A 25,785-nucleotide genomic window follows, 5' to 3' on the forward strand; every position below is an offset into this window, starting at 1 on the left:
TGTATTATTCAAAGCCAGTAGTTGGCGATGTCACTTTGTAAAGAAAAATGACTGCGTCTATAGACTGAACACGTAATACGCATGAGGAGACGATAATGGTATCGCTTTCAAAAACTTGCACTTTGAAACCCATAAGTTTGCATTTTCAGGCCCCCAAAACACCACTGTAGTGTAAATGAATGCCTAAAATACATACAAAGTTTTATGTTTTTAGTTCAAAACAGTGTTGTGTTAACGGCACCTAAACAAGACATGATCATGACAGCAACTTTTGGAGGGCGCAGCCTTTGAAATTATACATAATGTCAGATACACACAAAAACTAAAAAGGTCTTCACTACAACCTGCCAAAATAAAAGTTCAGTTCAACTAAATTTGTATTAAATCACTATAAAACACCAGAAAAATTTCAAATTCAATTGATTAGACTTCCTTGTTGATACAACCTGACATCTTAGCCAGCGATATGATATTTTCCTATAACTCAAAACATGCCGCAATATGATTACGATTGGATTAGATTCATGGGTATGCGATCGATATATCCATATTATGATATTTTGTGCCTATTTTACTCAACCAGTTACATTTTTATTAACTCTCTAATGCAACCAAAATATAACATGAACATTTAATATAACTCTGTTAAAACTGCAAATCCAGTGTCTCTATTGGGACATCCTCAACAAAAAATACACTTTAGACATTGTTACACCCCTAGTCGTTATTGTTCTTTGCTATCAGTTATATAAACATATAAATTATGCAACGTATAAAGTTTTTACCAGAGCTGAGTTTATGTATTTTGTTGTAACAGAATGAAGTACCAGGGATTGTGTCCACCTGTACCACGCACTGAGGAGGACTTCGACCCTGGTGCAAAGTTCCACATCCCTGCTAATGTGCCCTATGTCAGGTAGATAATAAAATAAATCACCAATTAGAAAATATCGTGATTCTATCATGTTACACAACACATAAGCCTTTGGATTGACTGTTTATATGGTTTGGCTTCAATAGGTACTTTGTGAGTTTTGTAATCCAGTTCCAGTTCCACAAGGCCCTGTGTGAAGCCGCCGGTCAGCCAGCACCGCTCCACAACTGTGATATCTACCAGTCCAAAGAAGCAGGGAAACTCCTGGGGTCAGTAAATCAATGAGTGATTTTCCAGTTTTTACAAGCACTAAGAGTAATGAAGTAGTGAGATTTGATAGATTTTCATCATTTTTGCCTGTGAAAAAAAGCGCTCTACTCTTTTCTCAGGGATGTGATGAAGATGGGCTTCAGTAAACCCTGGCCTGAAGCCATGACTTTGATTACTGGCCAGTCCAAAATGTCTGTCCAGCCTCTGATGGAGTATTTCCAACCGCTCATAAAGTGGCTGGAGGAGGAGAACAAAAAGAATGGCGACACCCTGGGATGGCCAGAGTATGACTGGACACCATACAAATGTAAGGGTGGAGTTCATGAATCTACATCCAAATGTTGGTTTACCACTCAAGTGTTTTATTGAAAAATAAATAACCACTGAGAAACTAGAACAAATTTCAGTCAAATGAATTAGAAGATAATAAAATTGAACTTATTTCTTGATCATCAGATCAAGTTAGTCTTTAAAGCTCAAGCGTCAACACAATTTTAAAGCACTGGATTTAGGTGATTGTTGTAGCAAATTAGCTCAAAATAAATATGAATAATTAATCATAACTAGTTATAATTAATTATTAATATTTTAATCAGTCAATAAAATTAACTTAATGTAATAAAATTAATATTACAATCAATTAACCTGTTGTTCAATGAACACACAGTGTTAATTGTTTATTAACTAAGAAATGTTCATTTCCAGGTTATAGGAAATAACAATCTTATTCTACTAAAAGCCTGTAGTCAGGACCGACATGAATAGGGACTCCCGTACATGAGCGCAAAACACGGACAACCTTACGTGTGACATGAACAAGACTTTATTAACTAGACTAAACACTTAAACTACTCTAACATTCACACACATACATGCATACAGTTTACCAAGAGAGAGAGAGAAAGCAGAGTACAGGAAGCAAGAAGTTACAGCATTGTTGGACATTCAGCAGATCAACAGCCTTGAGCAAACCATCAGTTTAGTTTTAACAGGCCCTTCTTTAAAAGGGGTAAGGATACTCAATGTATCAGTTAATGAGACTAAGTTTGATACTTGCATGTCTCTCCAAGTTGAATTAAAACTGTCCTGATGCAATTTGTGGAGGCTCCTGTTGAATCTTTGCTGATATTTTCTTGACGAAAGAGAACCGGCTGGATTCAGAGGATCTTTGGTGAATGGAAGGTCTAGGCCGAGGCCTGGCACAAGCTTGGGGTTCCTTAGAAGCTTCTAGCTTCTTAAAGCATCATCTTGACGTCAGCATTCATCAGTAAAAGAGAAGAAGAGGAGGAAGAGCAGGAAGAGAGGGGGTTCCTTGTGATCAGTGAATATAAGGGGTGAAGATGTCACACCCTCTTGAGGTGTCTGAGCCAATAAGGAGTTCCCCTTTCAGAGGGAAGTTTTACGAGTCTTTGTTCTGTAGCAAGATATTAGCATAAGACACTGGATTGGATGAATGAGAGAATAACCTTCTAGATTCTTATAATACTAATGTGTCACAGAGTTAGTAACATGTGACATAAATTACCAAATAGGAAATGAAAGTTGGAGTCCGTAGATACCAAGCATGCTGCCAATGTGATCTCAGTTAACTATACATTTGCAACTATGGAACATTAATACCAAAATAGTTCAAAAGAGAGAATTAATACATAGAATAAAGCCTATAAAAGGAAAGTCATGAGATGGGAAACTTGGATACATGTTTATACATTTCCCAAGTGGTTATATAGAGAATACATAGGATTAAGAGAGTTTATTTGTCCTTCTCAGGAAGAATGAGTCACTAGTCTCTCCAGAATTCTTCTGGATCATAAAAGTACCATATAACTGTAACAGGACACCTAGGTTGGCCTGTGTGCTAGCAACATTGGGATGCTGGTTACAGTTTTAGGGGGATGAGTTCAGAGAACTTTGATAGGGAGAGTGAGTTTATGGGTAATTCATTAAATACAATGAATAATTGTGTGGCTGATTGGTCCAGACGTTACATTGTTCTTATAGAGAAACTTTCTTTTCTAACTGTAGCCTAATTATAAAAAGGCATAACTAAATTTTTCAGCACTTTTTCAGTAGTTATAATATTTGGGATTGTGTTTTTATTGTGCTTTTTAATCTATTTAAATATTTCTGAGTGCTAAAAAGTGAAATTTTGCCAAATTTCTCTATTCTGGACTAGTGTTCTACCCAGAACTTCCTTTCTATAATACATTTATAAAATACATAAAAAGCTGTTTTTCATAAGCTTTTCATAAGGATCCGGTTTTCAATTTACTTTGTACTGTACAAGTGCTTTTGTATTATTTATAATATTATTTAAAATATTAAAATAGTTATTTTTCTGTTGCGGTGTTTCCATATTTACATTTCTTTGCCTTCAGCCACTGCCTGCAATGTGCTGGATCCTTGACTGGAAACCTAAAATAAAACTCTCACTAAACTTTTGGTCTTTGAATTCTTGCAAACCAGAACAATAAAAGACACCGTTATAACTAAAAGTTTGCTAAGAAGTATTTCCTACTAAAGAAAGGCGGTATTTGATTCTGGTCAAACCTATCCATTACAGACCCTTTCATCTGTTTTCTCTATTCAGGTAGACCTGATTTCAAAATCATTTGAGGTTTGTTATAGTATGTGAGAGTTTTTATATTACAGAACAAATTAATTTTTTTCTTAAAGATGCCCTAGATTCAAAAATTGAATTTACCTCGACATAGTTGAATAACAAGAGTTCAGTACATGGAAATAACATACAGTGAGTCTCAAACACCATTGTTTCCTCCTTCTTATATACAGTAAATCTCATTTGTTTAAAAGACCTCAGAAGAACAGGCGAATCTCAACATAACACCGACTGTTAGGTAACAGTCGGGGTGTACGCCCCCAATATTTGCATATGCCAGCTCATGTTCCCAACATTATGAAAGGCATTAAAGGGCAGCCAGTAACGTAGACCTGCACCTATGATCTGCACAGGTGAATCAACAGACTAGGTAAGCAAGCAAGAACAATAGCAAAAAATGGCAGATGGAGCAATAATAACTGACATGATCCATAATAAAATGATATTTTTAGTGATATTTAGGGCCCAAGCGAATTAAGCGCGCAGGGCCCTCTTGTTCTTCTAAGGATTATAATCTTCCGGGGCTTTTTGGGGGCCTTAACATGCTCAAAAACTCTTGAAAATTGGCACACACATTGGAATCCACGGCCATTAGGACGCCGCAGAGGCTGGTACCCGGGCGTGGCAGGGGGCCTCGACAGCGCCCCCTTTAAAAAAGTCCGAAAATTTGGTCCATATATTAAACACGCTTGCACGTATTAGTATGAAACTCGGTACACATATAGACCTCATCGGGCCGAACAACTTTCGCGCTCTAAGTTAAACGCCATGCCAACAGGAAGTCAGCTATTAAGGGTTGTTTGAAAAACGCATGCTCTGGAATTTGATATACTCCTCCTAGACGATTAATCCGATCGCCACCAAACTCGGTCAGCATGAAGTCAAGACATTGATGATTAAAAATTGCCAGCGGATTTTTGATATCTCGAACGGTTTGGCCGTGGCGAGGCAACGAATTTATGGCGAGAAAAAGGAAACAGGAAATGTGTTATAACGTCTGCATACATATATTGATCTTTATGAAACTTCACGAGTGTGTTAGTTGTAGTAGTTTGATCACATGGATGTGACTATTGTGAGTCAAAGTTATAGCGCCACCAACTGGCAGTAGGAAGTGTATCACTTTTTGAAATGCTTTAACATCACACTCTTATTTTTACCTGATTTGCTTCAAACTTCATCAGTGTAATGTCAATACACAGCAGATGTAGACCTATGACAGGATTTTTGATATTTGAAATATTGTTGCCATGGCAACAGGTCAAACTGTAATAATATTCTTGAGTGTTTTTGAGGCTCTTAACATGCTTCAAATTGCATGAAACTCGACACACACATCAATATTGTCAACCAGTAGACATGGACAAAGCCATAGAAATGGGCGTGGTGGAGGGGCTCAGTAGCGCCACCTTTTGACAAAATTGGGGGGGTTAGTTTTTCCTACAGTCACCAAACTCGGTACACATATTGTTCTCATCAAGCCGGACAATTTTCTAATTTACATTCATTAGCTCCGACCAACAGGAAGTCGGCTATTTTTGTTTGAATGTTAATTTTTTGAAAAAACAGGCTATGAATTTTTTACTACTACTCCTACAGGGTTTATCCAATTTACACCAAGCTTTTTTTAACTTGTTGCGAACACATTGAAGTTGTTTAATTGCAAACGGATTTTGGATATCTCAAACGGTTTGGCCGTGGCGAGGCAACGAATTTATGGCAAGAAAAGGAAACAAAGGGTTATAACTTCTGCATACATTAATTGATTTTGATGAAACTTCGGCTTAGTCTTTGTTGTACAAGGCTGATCACATGGATGTGACTGTTGTGATTCAAAGTCATAGCGCCACCAACTGGAAGCAGAAAATGTGTCACTTTCAGCATACATTGAGATCACCCTCTTATTTTTACCTGATTTGCTTCAAAATTCATCAGAATAATGTTAAAACTTGGCACATGTAAACCTCTGAAAATGGGCAGGGAGGAGGGGCTCTATAGCGGCACCTTGTAGTGCAGTAAATGTGGAGTGAATTTGACATAGTCCTTTGATGTTTAACCATTTTAAATGCCTATTGCCCGCTGTGCACAATTGCCCTGAAGCCACCGGGGTGGCGGTGCCAACGGGCTTGGGCCCGCCATCGCTGCTCGCAGCTATTTTTGTAAATTGTCTTTCTAAATGTTTCGTTAGCATGTTGCTAATGTACTGTTAAATGTGGTTAAAGTTACCATCGTTTCTTACTGTATTCACGGAGACGAGAGCCGTCGCTATTTTCATTATTAAACACTTGCAGTCTGTATAATTCATAAACACAACTTCATTCTTTATAAATCTCTCCAACAGTGTAGCATTAGCCGTTAGCCATGGAGCACAGCCTCAAACTCATTGCAGAATCAATGTAAACTTCAAAATAAACACTGTACTTACGTGATTAGACATGCTGCATGACGAACACTATGTAAAGATCCATTTTGAGGGTTATATTAAATGTTTGAACTTTTTTTATGTTGTTTAAGGCAAGCGCGAGCTCTTGGGGCGTGGAGCACCAGATTTAAAGGGCCACACACCCTGAATCGGCTCATTTATAATGATCCCCTAAAATAGGCAGTTAAAAAAATTAATTAAAAAAAAATCTATGGGGTATTTTGAGCTGAAACTTCACAGACACATTCAGGGGACACCTTAGACTTATATTACATCTTTTTAAAAAAAGTTCTAGTGCACCTTTAATTCAGTGTTACTTGAGTACTAGCTATCTTCATGTGTTAGACCCAAGGTTTATCCAACTTTTTCTCCAAAATGTAAACAATGTCACCACCATGTCACTAACAAAATGCTCCCACACTTCTCACCTGTTTGTTTTAGTCACTTCCGTGTTGGAAGAGAAGCCGAAAGCAGTCAACTTCCTGGGACTGAATGTGGATGAGGCAGGCGCTGCAGCGGGTCAATGGATACTGCTGGTTCTGAGCATCGTCTTCCTGCTCGGCATCATCTTCTTAGTCTACAGATACAGGAAGACTAAACGCTTACAGGACAAATCAATGTCTCAGATGGAGCTTAAGTAAAATTCTTCAAAAAGAAAACAAATCTATACCATGCAGTCATTACTTTTTGACAAGATTCACCTCTTTTTGAATGTAATGTATATTTATTATTTTTGGTCAAATTTGTTTGACTATGCAATGAAAAGTGACTTGTAATTTATTTGTAAAAAATGTTAATGTTTGACTGCTGTTTTCAATTATTTGTATAGTCTTAACTGTGTCCATTTCTGATTGATTCTATTGGTAAACGTTTATAGAATATAAAGAATTATACAGACATTCTGGCTTTGCTTATTGTCTGAGTGCAGGAACATTTCATTAAAACAGCAGCCTTCAGTTTTTAAAAACATTTTAATATCAGTACAGTATAAAAAAAGCCTTTAAAGACCATGCCATTTTTTTCTGTGAACATACAGTATATTTTCTCATCCCTCAACCCAAGTCTGAGGTATACAAGCAGTCTGTGTCATTTTCTCAGACTGTAATGAAGTCTAGTGGTTTACCCAATCTGCTCTAGTATCCAACTCTATACCTTTAATAACAACTAAACAAGCCGACCAATATAGGCTTCTCTCTGACAACGCACTCTAACCCACCATTTGATTATAGCAAATTCCAAAAAAAAAAAAAAAAAAAGAAACTTACTCCATATCAACATAAAAGCAATTAAGAATATCACAATTGAAAGTGGACTGATCTGAGCTGTTTTTGAAATGAAACCTCCAATCCATGTGGCTTGGCAGTACATCGTTTTATAGAAATTATAGCATTTGTTCAAGCATAAAATCTTCATTCTTCACTTGTAAAATGAATCGCACCAACATGACAGTAGTTCTCTTCTAGTTGTTCCTCTGCAAAAGGTCAACACAGTACAAATTGACACAGTAGAGACAAAGATAATCTTAAACAAAAATACATTAAACTGAATGAATAAACAAGAATTGAATGACTCTCACAAAAACTGACAACAATTTTTACTCATATTACACCACAAAGTCAAAAGAAAAATAAACATTGGCTCAACTAATAAGTGGAGTTCGGTGCAGGACTGTATATTTTATTGACTAATTACATGTCAGCTTTGATTTTTGCTCATATGATGCAAATATGTTTTTTTTTTTTTGCATTGCAGTAATGAGAATGTAATTGTGCTTAATCGTCATAAAAACTGAATCACAATGCAAAAACAAAATATCCTAAATTATATATATATAAATATTTCAGTCGTGAAACTCGAGCGAAACTAATGCTGTGGCATTAGCCAACCAGTTGTACATCCTCATAACCATATATTTCGTACACTACCCTGCGATCGCCCTGCTGCGCGATTATGAAAACTTCTGTTTACCCCTCCTCCTCCCCAGCACCACTTGTAGAGATATGCTTTAATATATTCTTACAGTAGCATGTCCTTTATGTATATTATTTTAACTAAGCTGATCAAATTCTTGTTTTTGCCCAGTAGCAGAATAGCAGATCTCATCCACCAAAATCAATATTTACATTCCATGTCCCATCCCAATAAATGCAAATACTTCACTCCGAGAGTTATCATGACTGAAATATATAGTTTTTTTTTTCATTTGAAATTCACCCAACTAATGATAATAGGAACATGATGATTTGGGCAAACATTTTACACACTTATGCCCTGTTTAAACTAGTGCGTTTTTGTTTTAAAACACAACTTTTGCTACGGTTACTCCTGTCGTTTACACTACTCCGGCGTTTTTGACCCTCGAAAACGGAGACTTTCGAAAATGCTGCAGAGCCCGTTTTAGTTTGAAAACACAGGGGTTGTGCTTCAGTGTAAACGGAGCAAATGTAGACTTTTGAAAATGATGGCGTGGCTGCCCACGTTCGCTCTGCGCATCCTTGACGACCATGTAAACAATAACATGGAGACTGAACTGCAATCTTTGCTGGCTTTGTTGTCATTTTCAGCAGCCATTGTGCAGTTAAACTCTGCATTTTTAAAGCTACCTACGTGCACTAGAAGCAACTGTTTACACTTGTACGAGCATTACCAGTGTGGATGAATGGTCATGTGACATGCGTTTTCAGTCATGTAGTATAGACGGAGATCGTTTCTGAAATGCTGTGGAAATGCCAGTGTAGACGAGGATCATTTTAACACCGTTTTAAAATGAAAACAGCCTAAGGTAAACAGGGCCTTAGACATTGTAGTCTTTACTCTTAAAAATAAAGGTTCCAAAAGGAGGTTTACATAGTGATGCCATAGAAGAACCATTTTTGGTTTCCAAAAGAACCATTTTTTCTTCATGCGAAGAACATTTTAATAATCTTTTTCCACTCTAAAGAACCTTCTGTGCATTGGAAAGTTTCTGTGGATATTAAAGGTTCTTCATTGAACCACTGATGCCAATAAAGAACCTTTATTTTTAAGAATCTTCCTCCATGGGAGGAAGTAGCTGGGGAAAATGGACTAGTTCTTAAACTTACACAGTGTCGCAAAATGAGCATCTAAACAAAATGCAATTAAATTCAGTAGAACTGGAAATTATGTCCTCAATGTTGTTTGATGAGAACTGGTCTCAGATCAATTATAGCATGATGGAAAATGTCAATGAGCAAAAATGACTCACTGCTTTGGCAGGTAAACTAGCAGTCACCTTCTGACCTCAACATAAGGGGGGAAGTTAGTATTTCACCTTGATTACATTAAAAACCTATAATAATGCAAAAAAAAGCACATACTTGAAACCAAAACATATTTACATGTTCATGAAGATTTAAAAATAATCAAATAAATCAATTAATTATTACTAGGTCAGAGGTGTCCCAAACAATCTGGCTTTTGCTGAAAGTGGTTTAACGGTCTACAAAACATGATATTGCACACAGACCAACAGACATTTCAAAACATGTTCTCAATAGCTCACTGCGTATAAATGACGGCTTCAAACACCAGTGTCCAGTGTCCGTTGAGTTTTCCGGGGTTAATAAAAGACATCCTCCAATCATCACACACCCCTGGCTCTGGACGGAGAGAGGTGAATAGGTCAGTAGTAAAATTCATGCATTTCTGTCCAGTTGGTGACCCAGAGTTTCTTGCTCAGTTCTTGCTCGGGCTGAAAGGCCAAGTTACACTTATAGCGTTCTTCTTTGCATACTTTCACACCGTGGTACTTTGGCATTATCCTGTAGTAAACAGCCCTCTTGAAGAAACCACACTGCTCAAGAAAGACAGAGAATGAAAGAAACATTTCAAGTAAGTGTGACAGATACAGTATGCTTCTTATAAAACTTTGATAGGAATAATTTGCCCCCAAATTTAAATGGTATCATTTACTCACCCTCATTCCAACCCTGTATTATTTTCGTGAGGTGTTTTCAATATGAAAGTAGACTGATTTATGCAGCAAAGCTCTGCAAAAGCTTCACAAAAGCAATAGTTCACATGACTTGTGCGCTATATTTCAGATCTTCTGAAGTCATTTTATAAATTTGTGAGAAACAGATCAAAATTTAAACTGTTATTCACTGAAAAACTTATTTTCACAGCTTCATTTCTCATTTGCATTGTTCAAATTTGCTTCACTATATTTGTTCATGTGACACAAGAAAAGTTGTCTGGCATCAATTTTAATTTTAATTAAATAAGCACAAATGACATTTGTCATATTTACTATACTTTTATGATGCTTTTTGCCATTTTTGGAACTTGGCAGTGAAAATCTGAATCCACTTTACTTGATAAAAAAAAAAATAGCAACTTGGAAATTGTGCATCTCATTTTGTGTATCACAGAAGAAAAATAATAATAATATGTGGTCAGAATGACAAGGGTGAGTAAATGATGACATAATATTAGTTTTGGGGTGAATTATTTCTTTAAGTAAACAAGTAACACTGAATTACGGAAGAGGATTAGGGCCAAGCGATAATAAAAAAATAAAACCATCTCGAGATTAAAGTTGTTAAATTTCAAGAAAAAGGTTGAGATAAAATGTTGAGAATAAACTTATTAAATTACGAGAAAAAACTCGTTAAATTTCGAGAAAAAAGTCGAGATAAAATGATGAGAATAAACTCATTAAATTATGAGAAAAAAGTCGTAATTTAACAATTGAGTTTATTCTCAACATTTTATCTCTACTTTTTTCTCGAAATTTGATGACATTTTTCTCATAATTTAACGAATTTGTTTTCGTAATTTAATGACTTTTTTCTCGTAATTTAATGACTTTATTCTCAACATTTTATCTCGACTTTTTTCTCGAAATTTGACGACATTTTTCTCATAATTTAACGAATTTGTTCTCGTAATTTAATGACTTTTTTCTCGTAATTTAATGACTTTATTCTCAACATTTTATCTCGACTTTTTTCTCGAAATTTAACGTGTTTTTTCTCAAAATTTAACAACTTTAATCTCGAGATGGTTTTATTTTTTTATTATTGCTTGGCCCTAATCCTCTTCCATACTGAATAAATGTATAAACATGAATAAAGATCATAGAAATAAAAACAAACAAACAAACAGAATCTATATGCTTGAACAGAATGCAACAGTAAGGTTCCGGAAGTAAAAACTCCATTCATTTTCTCCATAGGGAAACTGATTTTGAAGGATAACATATAAACCTTTAAAGAGAGACATACTGTTAGCTATGAGGTTGTTAATAGATGGTATTTGCTTTTGTTGAAGCCATCAGCCCGCATTATTAACTTATTTTTAAAATAATCATGTTTAACAGCAGAATTCGTGGTGAAAAACTACATTACTTATGATGGTGTACAGAAAATTCCTCCAATCAGAGAATGGGAAAAAAAATACTTCTGGAACCAAAGCCACTGAAACATTGGGCAGGCATTAGTTGAAGAGTAGTTGAAATTACAGCGGACAAAAGAATGTAATGAAATGTAAAATTTCAGTAATGGAAAAAATTGCACTGAGATTCCCATTTGAGCTCCATTTTACTTGTGTGAATAGGTTACTGAGCAAGATAGACAGAATAAGAAAAGAAGGGATAGTTATCTCTGGCAGTGAAGGGATTACGGAGTTAGGAAGTGAGTAGCAGGCTTGCAAAGTGAAAAGTCAGAAAAAGCATATAATTAGGGAGAGATCATGGCTCTGCTTTACCGAAGGACCCTAATGGTGCTGCCATAGCGGCCCAAGGGCCCCCGCAGGCTCAGTATTCCTCCGTCAGCCTCTCTGTCTCAGAGGGCTGGATCTTTATTTCTGCTTTCTGGGATTTGGCCTCATACATCTCCCTCCTGCTGGCCCGTCGGAAGAAACCGCACTGTGGAGGAGGGGCGGAGCCCAAGGCGGGACATTTATTACTAATTTAAATAACAAGATGCGGTGACATTTCACATCAAGGGTGTGCTGTAAAAGAGAATTTCATGGACTGCAAGCATGTGGTTTAAATCTGTCCTGTCATATGAGTCTATTAACCATCCCTGGTTATGTTATGGTTTATAAATAAATGTTTAAGAAAAAGTGCCTAAAAGTGGATGGTATGACCAAAATCTAATTTCATGCTAAGAGTAATTTTATGTAACGGTATAAACTATCCTTCAAAAGTCTGGGAAATGCTCTCAACATGGAGGCAAGAGAAGTGTCAGTCAATAAATGGGAAAACAAAGTAACTTGCATTACTTATTTGAAAAAGTAACTCAGAAAGTTTGAAAGTAATCCATTACTTTACTCATTACCTGCATTACCCCTAACACTGACGTGAACTCAGATGGATCAGATGAGCCATATTCAATGCCATCATAAAACAGCACACCTGTGACCGATCAATTAAATTCTGTCTAGTCTCTTTCACATTTCTACCAACTCATGAGTATATAACATAATACTTCCCAGCACAGTTGTGACCTGGATTTCAGATAATTCTAAATGACGGGAAAAAAATACAATTTTGACATTCCTTGATTCTGAGGGAATGTAGACCAATTATAAGACCACAAATACCTTCCACAGAATGAGACTGATGATGCCTAATAAAAGTATTCCTGCAACCGCTGCAACAATGATGATCCAGAGAGGAACTTCATACGGCAACTCCTCTCCCAGCACCGGGTCAATGTTTACTGAAAACTACAGAGACAAAGGGACATTCAAAACAGATGAGCTTTCAGTTCATCCAAACATTAACATTCTGTCACCATGTATTCACCCTCATGACATTTCAAACCATATATAGTGACCAAAAAAAAAAAAAAAGCACACTAAAAGTAGCCCATATGACTGTTTTCTGAAGTCATACAATATTTTGTGTGAGGTACAGACCAATTTATGTCTTTATTTACTAAAACATTTACTAAAATCGTTTCTGCAGCTCTCATGTTTCAGAAACAGTAGTCACATTTATTCATATAGTGCTTTATACAATACGCATTGTTTCAAGGCAGCTTTGTGGTAATAAACAGGAAGTAAAGCAGCTCTACAGAAGACAATAGTGTCTTTATATAGCTCAATTTAGTTCACTTTTGATTCAGTTCAGTTCAATAACTGTCAATGTTGAAAAGAATATTACTACTTCAAAGGCAGCTCTACAAACAGTGTCATTATCCAGCTCAAGTTATGTTCTCATTCGATAATGTCAGTGCAGTCAAATCGATAATATTCATATTATTTATTACTGAATATTAAAGGGTCAGTTCACCCAAAAATGAAAATTCTGTCATTTATTACTCACCCTCTTGGCGTTTCACACCCGTAAGACCATTAATCTTCGGAACACAAATTAAGATATTTGTGTTGAAATCCGATGGCTCTGTGAGGCCTCCATAGGGAGCAATGATATTTCCTCTCTCAAGATCCATTAATGTACTAAAAACTAGTGCTGGGCAACGATTAAATATTTTAATCGCATGATTTTTCTGATTAATCGCGATTAATCGCAGCATGCGCACAATTCAATAATGAAATCAAGAGTAGTGTATTGCGTAATTTTATTCTTTCAAAGTACTGCTGTATGAACAAAAGTGCAATAGAGAATACGAACCGACGTCACACCTCGTTACATGCCGGGGCGGCGCCACCATTTTGACAGGATCGCCCTCTACTCGTACTGAAATTAATACGGATTCTTGCTTACCTTTTGTTTTGTTTCTGCCATTATTTGAACGTTAACATTTTTAATGGTATCGTTTGCAGGGAATACAAGCTATTTTATCGCATCGCATGATCATTTTATTTATTTATTTATTTTTTTTCACTGAAGTTTTGTAGAATTTCGTTTACAGTGTTGATCCGTTTACCGTGTCGCACGCTGGACGCTTCAGCCATCGTATGAATATCATCGTATGAATATCCAAATAAATCTATGTAATTAACACACTGAGAAAAGTCGATTCATTTATTTGTTGGAAACGTTTAAATGATGCTTAAACGAGCATATTGAGTAGACCTACTTGTCATTGTAATTCCCCTTTTCCACGATCACAGATGAGGAGAATCAGAGATTATGGGTCAAATTCAGCGGACAGACGGACACGAACACACTGTATTTTTATATTTATTTTAACAAATGACAACCACACTAAGCAATTTCCTACCTTTATAAAACCATTATGAAGAAAATTTATATTCAAGTTTATATTTTGGTGTCATCCGTTTTTCTGCATGTGCTTTATTTGTAAATAGAATTTGGTATCTTTAATATCAGTCTAAGTGCATTAAGCGTTTTCTTGAGATGACATGAGAGGAAACCGTTTAAGAAACGTGGTGCATTCATATTTTGGGCTCATTTGCGTGTGGTATTGAGCTCTGGTTAGGCGGGGTCGGGGAGGAACTATGGGAATACTTAAGGGAGACAAGCACGGAAGATTTTGAGCGATGCACAGACACCGTGGTATACACGCCAAACAAATGCGGCACTGACGGAGGATAGGGTGAGTTATATAGTCATTTTAAGGGGTTTGATTTGACAAGAAAATAGTGTGGGGTGTTTGGTTAAGGATGTGTGTTTGTAGACCGCGAGTGCTCCCGAGAACCCCAGTAACTAGAGCGACCAGAGAGTGTAACCTGGGTGTTTTAAAAGGTATGAAGTGTGAGATTGGTTGTGGGGTTTTGAGAAGAAATGTAAAGTTATTTTATTTGTATTATATGTATTTGTAGATCGGAAGCACCCCTGAGAATCCTAGTAACCAGATTGGATAGAGTAAGAGTGGGGTTTTTTTTGTAACAGGTATGAAATTAATTGGAAATTATTTGTTTGTATTATTATTATTATTATTCTTTGGGAATTATGTGATGTGTGATTGATATTTTTTTGTATAATTTTGTTTTTTTTGTAACAGATTGCTTCGGTTTTGATTTAATTTGTCCCAGTTTGTTGATTTAATGTGGTTATATTTTGAGTTTGATTTATTTTGAATTTTCTTTGTTATTTGCAGTTTTGTAGGTTGTTTTGTTTCTTTTTGATGTAATTAAGTGTCTAAAAGGTTTTTAAAGAAAAGGAACCCTTGTTAAATAAAAGAAATATTTATTAAGAAAGTGGAGTACCTTGTGGTGAGTGTAAACACCCACACAACAGAATTTTGGCGACGAGGAAGGGACCTCCAATTTAGGGGTACTTCTTTTCTTTTTTTCTTTTTTTTTTTCTTTTTCTGTTGTTTTGGGGTTTTTTTGTTTGTTTGTTTCGGTGGGACAAATTAAATCAAAACCGTGGCGAAGACAGAGACGATCGAACAGGGGCTAAGGACTGTGGTTTATCAGCAGTACAGAGAGTCATAATGGAGGAGCTTCAGGAGCAGCTGGCAGACCTAAAGAGGAGACTGGCGAAGGAGAAGGAGGAAAAGGACAGACTGGCCATTGAAAATGAGAGACTTTCAAGAGATGTAGGGATGGACACTGGGACTGTGCGGCAAGAACGAAGTACAACAAAGGTAGAGGTAGTTTATGTACCAAGAGAGAAGAGATGTAAAGTGTATACAGGTAAATCTTCAAGTGTACCTTTGAGTGATTGGATTGAGGACCTGAAAAGTGTGTTTAAGGCCCGAAATTTCACTCAAGCTCAGGCAGCAGATTTTATATGGGAACACTTAGAGGGTGAGGCCAAACAGGAAATTAAGTATAGACCCAAGGAAATACGTTCCAGCTCAGAGGGAGTTTTTGAAGCTCTTCTTGAAGTGTTTGGGAGTGCTCAATCATTTACTGCATTGCAGAGACAGTTTTTTGAAAGACAACAAGGGAAAACTGAAACTCTGATTGAGTTCTCACATGCATTAATGGCTCTGTTAAAAGAATTGAAAAGTTGTAATCCCAGGGGCGTGTCTGAAGAAGATATCATGCTTAGGGATCAGTTTGCAGAGAATGTGAGAAGTAAAGAACTCTGTAGAGAGCTAAAAAGAATGATTAGACAGAAACCAAGCCTAACATTTCTTGATGTCCGCAAAGAAGCGGTTGAGTGGGCTGGGGATGGAGTGAGTTCTTCTGAAACATCAGGGGGGTCTGAGACCTTTAGTACTATTGATAGTGAAACAGTGATTGCAAAGCAGAGTTCAGATTCAATGTTAGTAGAGTTGTTTGGTATGATGAAAAGTCAGCAAAAGCAGTTAAGTGATTTAACTGAAAAAATGGCCAGTTTGCAAGTCGTTAATAGGCAGCCGCAGGGAGTGTCACGAAGATCATATGCCTTTGATCCCTCAGGACAGCCTATTTGTTTTAAGTGTCAAAAAGTGGGACATATTGGACGTTATTGTAATGAGATTGTGAACCCCGGTCAAGTATGGGGGCAGCAAAGAAATACTGTTGATAATGTATCCCAGTTCCAAGCCCCCAAGCCTGGCCAGTTAAACTAACACCCCTTGCTGTGGAGAGCCACATAGTAAATAAGGGGTTACCTGGCTCTGTTGTTCGAGAAACCAGCCCAGAAATTTTCAAACAATTGGTGGGTCAATGTCCAGTCACTGTGGTGAAGATGGGGGATGCGGAAATAAACTGTTTGATTGACACTGGTTCTATGGTCTCCATGATAACTGAGAGTTGTTTTAAACAGCATTTTGCAGGAAAGAAGACAGATGCATTGAATGAGTGTGGTTGGCTGGTGTTAAAAGCAGCCAATGGCCTAGATATCCCATATGTGGGATATCTAGAGCTAGATATCAAAATCCTGGACCAAATACTTCCAAAACAGGGGGTGTTAGTTGTGAAAGATACACTAGATCTAGAGACAAGAGAAAGAAAGAAACTGGTGCCAGGTTTGATTGGTATGAATGTAATTCGAAATTGTCATGGTCTTTTGAAGCAACAGTTTGGGTCTCAGTATTCAAAAAGTTCTATAATGCAGCAATGTGAAGTCTCTTTGAAACAGGTGTTGGAAATTTGTCAATTGCATGATACACAAAAACAATCTTTTGTGAACCTGCTGGCCCCAAGTCCAGTTAAGGTGGCAGCAGGTACTCTTCAATTGGTTTGTGCAACAAGTGGGTATACTAGACTCATGCCTAAAGAATCCTTGCTGCTAGAACCTCTAGTAGAGAGTGAGGGGAGTTTACCAGCAGACCTGTTAGTGGTAGGTTCAATAGTGTCCCCAGAAAAAGGACAATTGCTCGTCCCAATTATGAATGTGGGTACTAGTGATGTGTTTTTAAACCCACACATTCGACTTGCGTCTGTACATAGGGCTGAGGTGGTAGTAAGTGGGGGGGATTTTGATATTCAGTTTATTCCGGTACAGCAAGAACAACAGTGTACAGTTTTTATTGAACAAAGTAATGTGGCCCAGTCAGGGGTAACAGTCCCTCAACGATTTAGTACCCTTAATTTTCCTCGGTTGAATGTGGAACAGGAGGTGAAGGCTAGGGAGTTATTGAATAAATATGCCTCTGTGTTTGTTGAAGGAAGTGGGGATTTGGGGTATACTGATTTGATTGAACATCGGATTCCATTGTTAGATGATGCTCCCGTCTGTCAAAGGTATAGGAGGTTGCCCCCTACTCAATATGAGAAGGTTAAAGCACATATTAAACAATTGTTAGAGCAAAATGTCATTAGGGAGAGCTGCAGCCCATATTCATCACCGATTGTGATTGTAAAGAAAAAGGATGGATCAATTCGGATGTGCGTGGACTATAGGCAGTTGAATGCTAAAACAAGGAGAGATTCATATCCCTTGCCTAGAATTGAAGAATCTTTAGATGCTTTGAGTGGAGCATGTTGGTTTTCCACCTTGGATTTGGCAAGTGGATACAATCAAGTGGCTGTGGCAGAGGAAGATAAACAAAAGACTGCTTTTTGTACTCCTTTTGGCCTGTTTGAGTATAACCGTTTACCGTATGGATTATCCAATGGGCCAAGCACTTTCCAGCGTCTGATGGAACGCATATTCAGTGATGAAAGTTTCCAGTCAGTGCTCTTATATTTGGATGATGTGATTGTATTTTCATCAACAGTGGAGCAACATCTGGAGAGATTGGAGAAGGTCTTGCAACAACTTCAGCATCATGGACTTAAAGTTAAGCTCAGTAAATGCTGTTTTTTCCAACAAGAGGTACGTTACTTGGGTCATGTCATCTCTAGTGAGGGGGTGGCGACAGACCCTGAGAAGATTCAAGCAGTGGCAGAATGGGCGAAACCTCAGACAGCGAAAGAGCTTAGATCTTTTTTGGGATTTGCAAGCTATTACAGACGTTTTGTTCAAGGATTCGCCAGGATTGCAGCCCCGCTACATCAATTGGCCGCCGTGGGGGACAGGCTAAAGGGTAAGAAGCAAAAGAAACGAGTATACTTAACTAATGAACAATTCAGACAGAGGTGGGATGATCAATGTGAAGAAGCTTTTCAAACATTAAAAAGGAAATTAACATCTTCTCCTGTGCTAGTGTATGCTGACTTCACTAAGCCTTTCTTGCTTGAAATAGATGCCAGCCATACCGGACTCGGAGCAGTGCTTTCCCAGGATGTGGGAGGTAAGCGGAGGCCGGTGGCCTATGCTAGTAGAGGTCTAAGGGAATCGGAACGTAATATGGATAATTACAGTACAATGAAGCTGGAGTTCCTTGCCCTTAAGTGGGCAGTAACAGAGAAATTCCGGGATTATTTAATTGGAAATAAGTTCATCGTGTTTACTGATAATAACCCACTGAGCCATTTGAAGACCGCTAAATTGGGGGCGGTAGAGCAACGATGGGCCTCACAGTTGGCCATGTTTGACTTTGAAATTGTGTATCGTCCAGGAAAGAGGAATGGAAATGCCGATGCCCTGTCCCGACAAAATGCGGTAGGAGGACAGGAGGAAGGGAGTGTTTTACCTCAATCTGTAGCTGCAGTGGATGTTGTTTCAGTTTTTCCTGAATTCCAGACACAAGATTTGCAGAGCTTGCAAGAACAGGACCCCGTTATCTCCCGGTTTAAGTTCTATTGGAGTAAGGGGGAAGGGCCAGGTAAGAAAGAAAGAAAAGAGGAGTTAAAAGATACATTGGAGCTGTTGAGACAGTGGGATAAAGTGGAAGAACATGAAGGCATCTTCTATAGGGTCATCGCAGATGCTAGAGGGGGTTGGGTAAAACAGCTTCTGCTACCTCAAGTCTTAAAGCAGGAAGTTCTGAGTCAGCTGCATGACCGTCAAGGTCATCAGGGGATTGATAGAACATTTAAATTAGTGCGGCAACGCTTTTATTGGCCCGGGATGTACCAGGATGTTCAGGAGCTCTGCAAGAATTGCCTTCGTTGTATTGTGTCTAAGGATGTTCAGCCTAAAGTAAGAACAGTGATGAATAGTATTCAAGCATCTAAACCCTTGGAGGTTGTGGCTCTGGACTTTACCATGCTGGAACGTTCTCAGAGTGGAAAAGAAAATGTGCTTGTTATAACTGATGTCTTTTCTAAATTTACAGTAGCCATACCTACAGCTGATCAGAGGGCCATAACAGTGGCCAAGGTGCTTGTCAAGGAGTGGATTCATCGATACGGAGTTCCAGTTCGAATTCATTCTGATCAAGGGCGGTGCTTTGAGGCCGAAGTTGTGAAGCAGTTATGTGAAATTTATGGTATGCAGAAGAGTCGAACGACAGCATTTCACCCTCAAGGTAATGGGCAGTGTGAGAGATTTAATAGAACGTTACACGACCTCCTCAGGGCCCTTCCTCCTGAAAAGAAATTAAGATGGGATGAATACTTACATGAAGTACTGTTTGCATATAATACCACTGAAAATAGCACAACTGGATTCTCTCCCTTCTTCTTGATGTTTGGCAGGAGTCCTGATCTCCCAGTTGACCATTGGTTAAGTGGTGGGGTGGCAGAAAGAAAAGGACGGGTAGAGACGTGGGTTACTGAACATCAGCATAAATTGCAACAGGCATATAAGTGGACACAGAAGCGGTTACAGAGTTTGGCGAAGCAGAGGCAAACACGACAAGGGGTTGTAAAAGATGCCAGTCTGAATCCGGGTGATCTAGTGTATCTACGAAATCGAAGAGTGAGGGGAAGAAATAAAATCCAGGACATCTGGGAGGATTTGCCGCACTGTGTGTTGGAGAGATTGGACCCGGATAAGGCGGTCTATAAGATAGTTCCAGTGGATCAATCACGTCCACCAAGGAATGTGCATCGTTTGGAGTTACGACGTTGTGTACCATTACAGAAGGACCCTGTAGAGTCAATTCAGCATCAAAGTACAGACTCCAGTTCAAGCAGAGCATCATCTGGGTCTGAGGAAGATTTGGAGGAGCTCCGAGTGGTGGTACCAGTAAGCCTGTCTTCGGGGGTGGAAAGGGAAAGGAGTGCAGAAGAGGATTGTTCCAGGGAGGAGGATCAAGTAATAACCACTGGGACAGACTTTTCAGTTCGACGCTCGCAGAGGGCTACAGCGGGACAGCATAGGAATCCCTTTAGAGAGCCACGATCTGTGCAGGGTATGGAAGCTGCAGCAATCCCCCCAGAATTAAATGATGGGTTAAGGCCCGCTTCCAGAAAAGTAGGGGAAATGGCAATGGTCCTAGAACAGTTGCTGCAGGTGATGAATGAATTAAAAAGAGTGATGAAAGAGGCGTAATTTAGTTTTTGGATTTGGGTAGCCCAGATAAATATGTAATCATCGGGACGATGATTTGATAAGTGGGGGGTGGATGTGGTATTGAGCTCTGGTTAGGCGGGGTCGGGGAGGAACTATGGGAATACTTAAGGGAGACAAGCACGGAAGATTTTGAGCGATGCACAGACACCGTGGTATACACGCCAAACAAATGCGGCACTGACGGAGGATAGGGTGAGTTATATAGTCATTTTAAGGGGTTTGATTTGACAAGAAAATAGTGTGGGGTGTTTGGTTAAGGATGTGTGTTTGTAGACCGCGAGTGCTCCCGAGAACCCCAGTAACTAGAGCGACCAGAGAGTGTAACCTGGGTGTTTTAAAAGGTATGAAGTGTGAGATTGGTTGTGGGGTTTTGAGAAGAAATGTAAAGTTATTTTATTTGTATTATATGTATTTGTAGATCGGAAGCACCCCTGAGAATCCTAGTAACCAGATTGGATAGAGTAAGAGTGGGTTTTTTTTTGTAACAGGTATGAAATTAATTGGAAATTATTTGTTTGTATTATTATTATTATTATTCTTTGGGAATTATGTGATGTGTGATTGATATTTTTTTGTATAATTTTGTTTTTTTTGTAACAGATTGCTTCGGTTTTGATTTAATTTGTCCCAGTTTGTTGATTTAATGTGGTTATATTTTGAGTTTGATTTATTTTGAATTTTCTTTGTTATTTGCAGTTTTGTAGGTTGTTTTGTTTCTTTTTGATGTAATTAAGTGTCTAAAAGGTTTTTAAAGAAAAGGAACCCTTGTTAAATAAAAGAAATATTTATTAAGAAAGTGGAGTACCTTGTGGTGAGTGTAAACACCCACACAACATGCGTATCTCCACACAGTATGCTTTAATAAACATGTACGGAATTGTTGGTCACATGAAGCGTTTGTTAAGCATTTGAATGTCCCCGTCAAGTTCTGCTAATTCACGAGCGCAGTGAGAGTCAGACTCGCAAATGTTAATTATTAAACCAAACGAAATCAAAACGTTCAAAAACACTTAGCAATGTGATTCTTTTATTGAGTGATAAGCAGTGGGTACCTTTTTCCATTTTTCTGTCCGCACCAGATATTTTCTTTTTCGCGCTGTAGCTCTCTTAGGCACACAACAAATGCTTTCATTGGTTGAGACGCGTGATGACGCTCATCCCAAGCAGCCAGTAGCCTACTGATAAACATCCCACCCCTCCTGTGACCTATTATTATTGAACCACTGTGCTCACATGAACTGATTTAAATATGTTTTTAGTACATTAATGGATCTTGAGAGAGGAAATGTCATTGCTCCCTGGAGGCCTCACGGAGCCATCGGATTTCAACACAAATATCTTAATTTGTGTTCCGAAGATTAATGAAGGTCTTATGGGTGTGAAACGGCATGAGGGTGAGTAATAAATGACAGAATTTTCATTTTTGGGTGAACTAACCCTTTAAAGGGGCAGTTCACCGCTGGCAAAATTGCCTTAAACTAGGAGGGGAAAAAAACTGAGATCGGTGCTACCTGACTAGAGAAAACAAACAAAAAAGGCAGTTGTCTTCCCTTTTGCCAAATAGGTAGGAAAACTTAAACACCCATAATGCACTGGGCATGTTGCCGTCCAAGGCCACTCCCATCAGTCTACTATGTATACGCTTACCAGAGTCAAATACCAGCTTGCTTTAGTAGAAAATACTTCTTAGCAAACTTTTAGTCATTATGATGTTGATTCGTGTTGTTCCCGGGTGCAAGAATTCAAAGAGTAAACTGTGACGAGCAGGGCGGGTGAGAGCCATGAGGGAACGGCGCGAGGCCGGTGACGGAAGTGATAATGAGCATCACCTGGGAGGCACACCAGCCTTGAGTCTCTCACGGAGGAGCTCCGGGAGCATAAAAGGAGGAGCGATGACCGTGAAGGACGAGAGAGGACCAGGCCTGGATATTCTTTTATGTTTTATTATGTTTGTGTGGCCAGCACACGTCCGCGAGGGTCTGCCGGCATTACTTTAGTTTTGTATTTGTTTATTTATGTTAAAGTTTTGTTAAACGTTCGTCCGTTCCCACCTCCTTCTTCCTGTATATACGAACTGTGTTACATTGGTGCCGAAACCCGGAAGAAAGGAGGGACATGCTGTCGGAGAGCCCTCGCTGCTGAGGGGGAAGCGGTGCTGCGAAGTTCGGGCAGCACGGGAGTGTGAAGACCGCAAGAGGCTGCCCGAGGCGGTGGTGCTGGAGCCTTGTGAAAGGTAGGACAGAGACCCGGATGCCATGCTCCTGGGATTAGGTGGGGTGGCTGCCGTCCAGGAGGGAGTGGAGGAGTCGCTGCCATCCAGGAGGGAGCGGAGGAGTTGCCACCGTCCGCCGTGGGCCGGAGCCTGCTGCCGTCCGCCATGAAGGGGAGGAGCAGGGGACGGGGGACTAGCTGCTGGCTGCCCTCAGCCGGAGGAGCCATCGCCGACCGAGCGGCAGTGTGTCTGGGAACCAGACCCAGATTTTTTTTCTTTTTTCTTCTTTTTCCTCTCTCCCCTCTCTCGTCCTGTCACTCCCCTTGCTTCCGTCTCCTTTCTCTCGTCTCGTCTGTCCTTACCCCCAGGTGCTGCGGCCGCCAAAACAGGCCCCAGGGGGGAGTAGAGTGCAGCTTCCCGTATATCCGAACTGTGTTACATAAACGTTTAGCAGCAGAGAGTTACTTTCGGGTTTCCAGTAAAGGATCTAGTCCAATCATAAATATGGAGAGAATACTGCGATGGAAAATCTGAAAAACCTCCTAAGTTAACATTTCAAACTGACTGCAAACACATTGTTTAAAGCCAAACAGAGGGGAAAAACTGAAAGAAACTGCCCAAGTTCCTGAAGCAAAACACAGCCATGTACAGGTAAGAAAGCTGTTGCCATATTGTTCCATTTTTACCATAATGCTGCTTAAAAAGTAGACATAGTATGGTACAATTTTCAGTGATAAACCTACAATAACTGTTCTGTTAATAACCCTCTGTTGATCCGACTGTCCGTGGGCAGGGATACAAAAATGCGGAAGTATAATCTGTAGTTTTCACGAAAGCCCAAAAGTTTTGTATCATCCGGTTTCCCGGTTTTGTTGACAAATAAACATGAATTTCTTGGTCCAGGTAACACAGAGAACAAGTAAACATGGTTCATTGCATCACTGTTACAATATAAAGCGGTTTAAAAATCAGCAAAGTTGTCTAAAACAATATGACTTGTACACTATATTTCAAGATGTTTCAGAAGACTTACTAGATAAAACAACACATGAGTCATAAAGATAGTAGACATTTTCAGTCTTTTAGATGCCCCTACTTTCCAACTGACCCCTGTCACTCCCATGCAGCCATGAAGTTTGAAAGCACCTGCTCTAGACTACTTTAATGGTGCTTTTATAGTTCTTGTTTGGGAGCTTGACAGTCTGTGGAGGTATGAACTATGAAACATCATGAGGGTGTGTAAATCATTATTGGGTGAACTTTAATGCGAACAGCTCTGACCTGTCTGGTCTGGTTGTCCATTTTGATTGCCGGTTTGTCTGTCTGCAGTCTCAACGTGGCCTGCCCCTTTACCTCCACTCGCAAGGCATTGGCGTAATCCTGCGTGAAAACCACAGAGATGCCAACAGCCATTTAGTGAGCACCATGACAAAGAGTACTTGATGTACAGCTACCGTACAAACCTCTAGCAAGGTGCCATTCCACACACGTGACCTGACTTTGATCTCAGCCTGAGTCGACATGTTGTGCAGCGGGCAGGAGAAGGTCACACACTGGGCCGTCTGCTTTGAACACTCCTGAACAGACATAAAAGACATTCGGATGATGAAATAACTGTTGAGGCACTATTAAAATCACTCCTCAGAGAGCAAATGTCTGCCTCACCAGCAAATGGGACACTTTACGAGGAGCCAGGACAGTCACAGAAGCTTCTGCATGGGGATACGCAGATCTTGCCTCTCTTTTAGATCGTTTAGTACCTTGCTCTGACAACTGGAAGAGATGAAAACTGAATGAGTAAATGAGTAACTGGGGGCTGCTATATTTATTTCCTCAGACTTACTGTGAGGTTGAGATAGTTGACAATCTTCCCCGGTGGGACACAGCGTGACTCCGACGCTCCTTTGATCACTATCTCTGTGAGATACAGCAGCCATTTCCCATTGGTTACTGCAAATGGCCATTCAAAGTCAATCATCAGAGTTCCCAAATCTCCCAGAGGTTCTCCCAGCACTTGCACCTGGAAAGTGGAAGCAATTAACTATTTTAGTGTTTCTACATTTGAGCTGTTTAAATGGAGAGGATAGTTCACACACAACTTAAAATTTTGTCATCATTTACTCACCCTCATGTCGTTCCAAACATGTCCGACAGAAAAGTAGATATTCTGAAGAATGTTGGTAACCAACCAGGGCAGCGTTTCCCAAAAGCATCGTAAGCTTAGTTGCCACCAATGGAGCTACGATCAACTTAGGCTTACGATGCTTTTGGGAAAAGCTACCCAGTTCTGGTGACCATTGACTTCAATTTTATGTGTTCCTTAAAATATCCTGTTTTGTGTTTCTCAGAAGAAAGAGAGTCATACAGGTTTGGAATGACATGAGGGTGAGGAAATGATGACAGAATGTTAATTTTTAAGTGAGCTATTGCTTTAAAAGTGGGCTCAGTTCTCATTTTGGTCCATTTAGATGTGCTTTCAGTCTACTCTTGATTTCCACTGTTGTTTTTGGGAATCTGCACCAATTAAATATTGTATATTGCAAAAATTGCATTTCCAGGGTTCTCAGACGCGGAAGTCATCATAGTTGGGTGAACTTCTATAGTGGTGAAGAGGAGACAAAAAAAAAAAATGTAATTTTTGTATTCCCATTCGCTCCAATAACAAAAGAAAAAAATGCATGATAGCATTTCTGCGACTTTCCAAAAGAAATAAAAATATTGAGATTGATTACGGCAGTCAGAAGAGAGAATGATGAGAAATTTGCAG

At 39.1% G+C, this 25,785-nt stretch overlaps 2 protein-coding genes across 4 annotated transcripts in view; one reads left to right on the forward strand and one right to left on the reverse strand.

The window, feature by feature from the left end:
* ace (angiotensin I converting enzyme (peptidyl-dipeptidase A) 1) overlaps window positions 1-7,446 on the forward strand; it is a 44,033-nt gene extending 36,587 nt beyond the window's left edge. Inside the window, exons 22-25 of the mRNA XM_067369689.1 lie at window positions 818-916; window positions 1,021-1,143; window positions 1,264-1,451; window positions 6,628-7,446. Of these exons, the coding sequence (XP_067225790.1) occupies window positions 818-916; window positions 1,021-1,143; window positions 1,264-1,451; window positions 6,628-6,827 (610 nt within the window). The 3' untranslated portion in view covers window positions 6,828-7,446. The remainder of the gene's footprint in view (window positions 1-817; window positions 917-1,020; window positions 1,144-1,263; window positions 1,452-6,627) is intronic.
* A 2,417-nt stretch (window positions 7,447-9,863) lies between these two features.
* itga3b (integrin, alpha 3b) overlaps window positions 9,864-25,785 on the reverse strand; it is a 60,898-nt gene continuing 44,976 nt past the window's right edge. For all 3 annotated transcript variants that reach the window (XM_067369700.1, XM_067369699.1, XM_067369701.1), the window contains 7 exons: window positions 24,862-25,038; window positions 24,684-24,791; window positions 24,482-24,595; window positions 24,300-24,398; window positions 12,754-12,879; window positions 11,914-12,073; window positions 9,864-10,000 (listed from right to left, as the gene is read on the reverse strand). In XM_067369700.1, coding sequence (XP_067225801.1) covers window positions 11,963-12,073; window positions 12,754-12,879; window positions 24,300-24,398; window positions 24,482-24,595; window positions 24,684-24,791; window positions 24,862-25,038 — 735 coding nt within the window. In that variant the 3' untranslated portion in view covers window positions 9,864-10,000; window positions 11,914-11,962. The remainder of the gene's footprint in view (window positions 10,001-11,913; window positions 12,074-12,753; window positions 12,880-24,299; window positions 24,399-24,481; window positions 24,596-24,683; window positions 24,792-24,861; window positions 25,039-25,785) is intronic.

Source organism: Chanodichthys erythropterus, chromosome 19 (assembly GCF_024489055.1).
Source record: "Chanodichthys erythropterus isolate Z2021 chromosome 19, ASM2448905v1, whole genome shotgun sequence".
Classification (NCBI taxonomy): Eukaryota; Metazoa; Chordata; class Actinopteri; order Cypriniformes; family Xenocyprididae; genus Chanodichthys; species Chanodichthys erythropterus.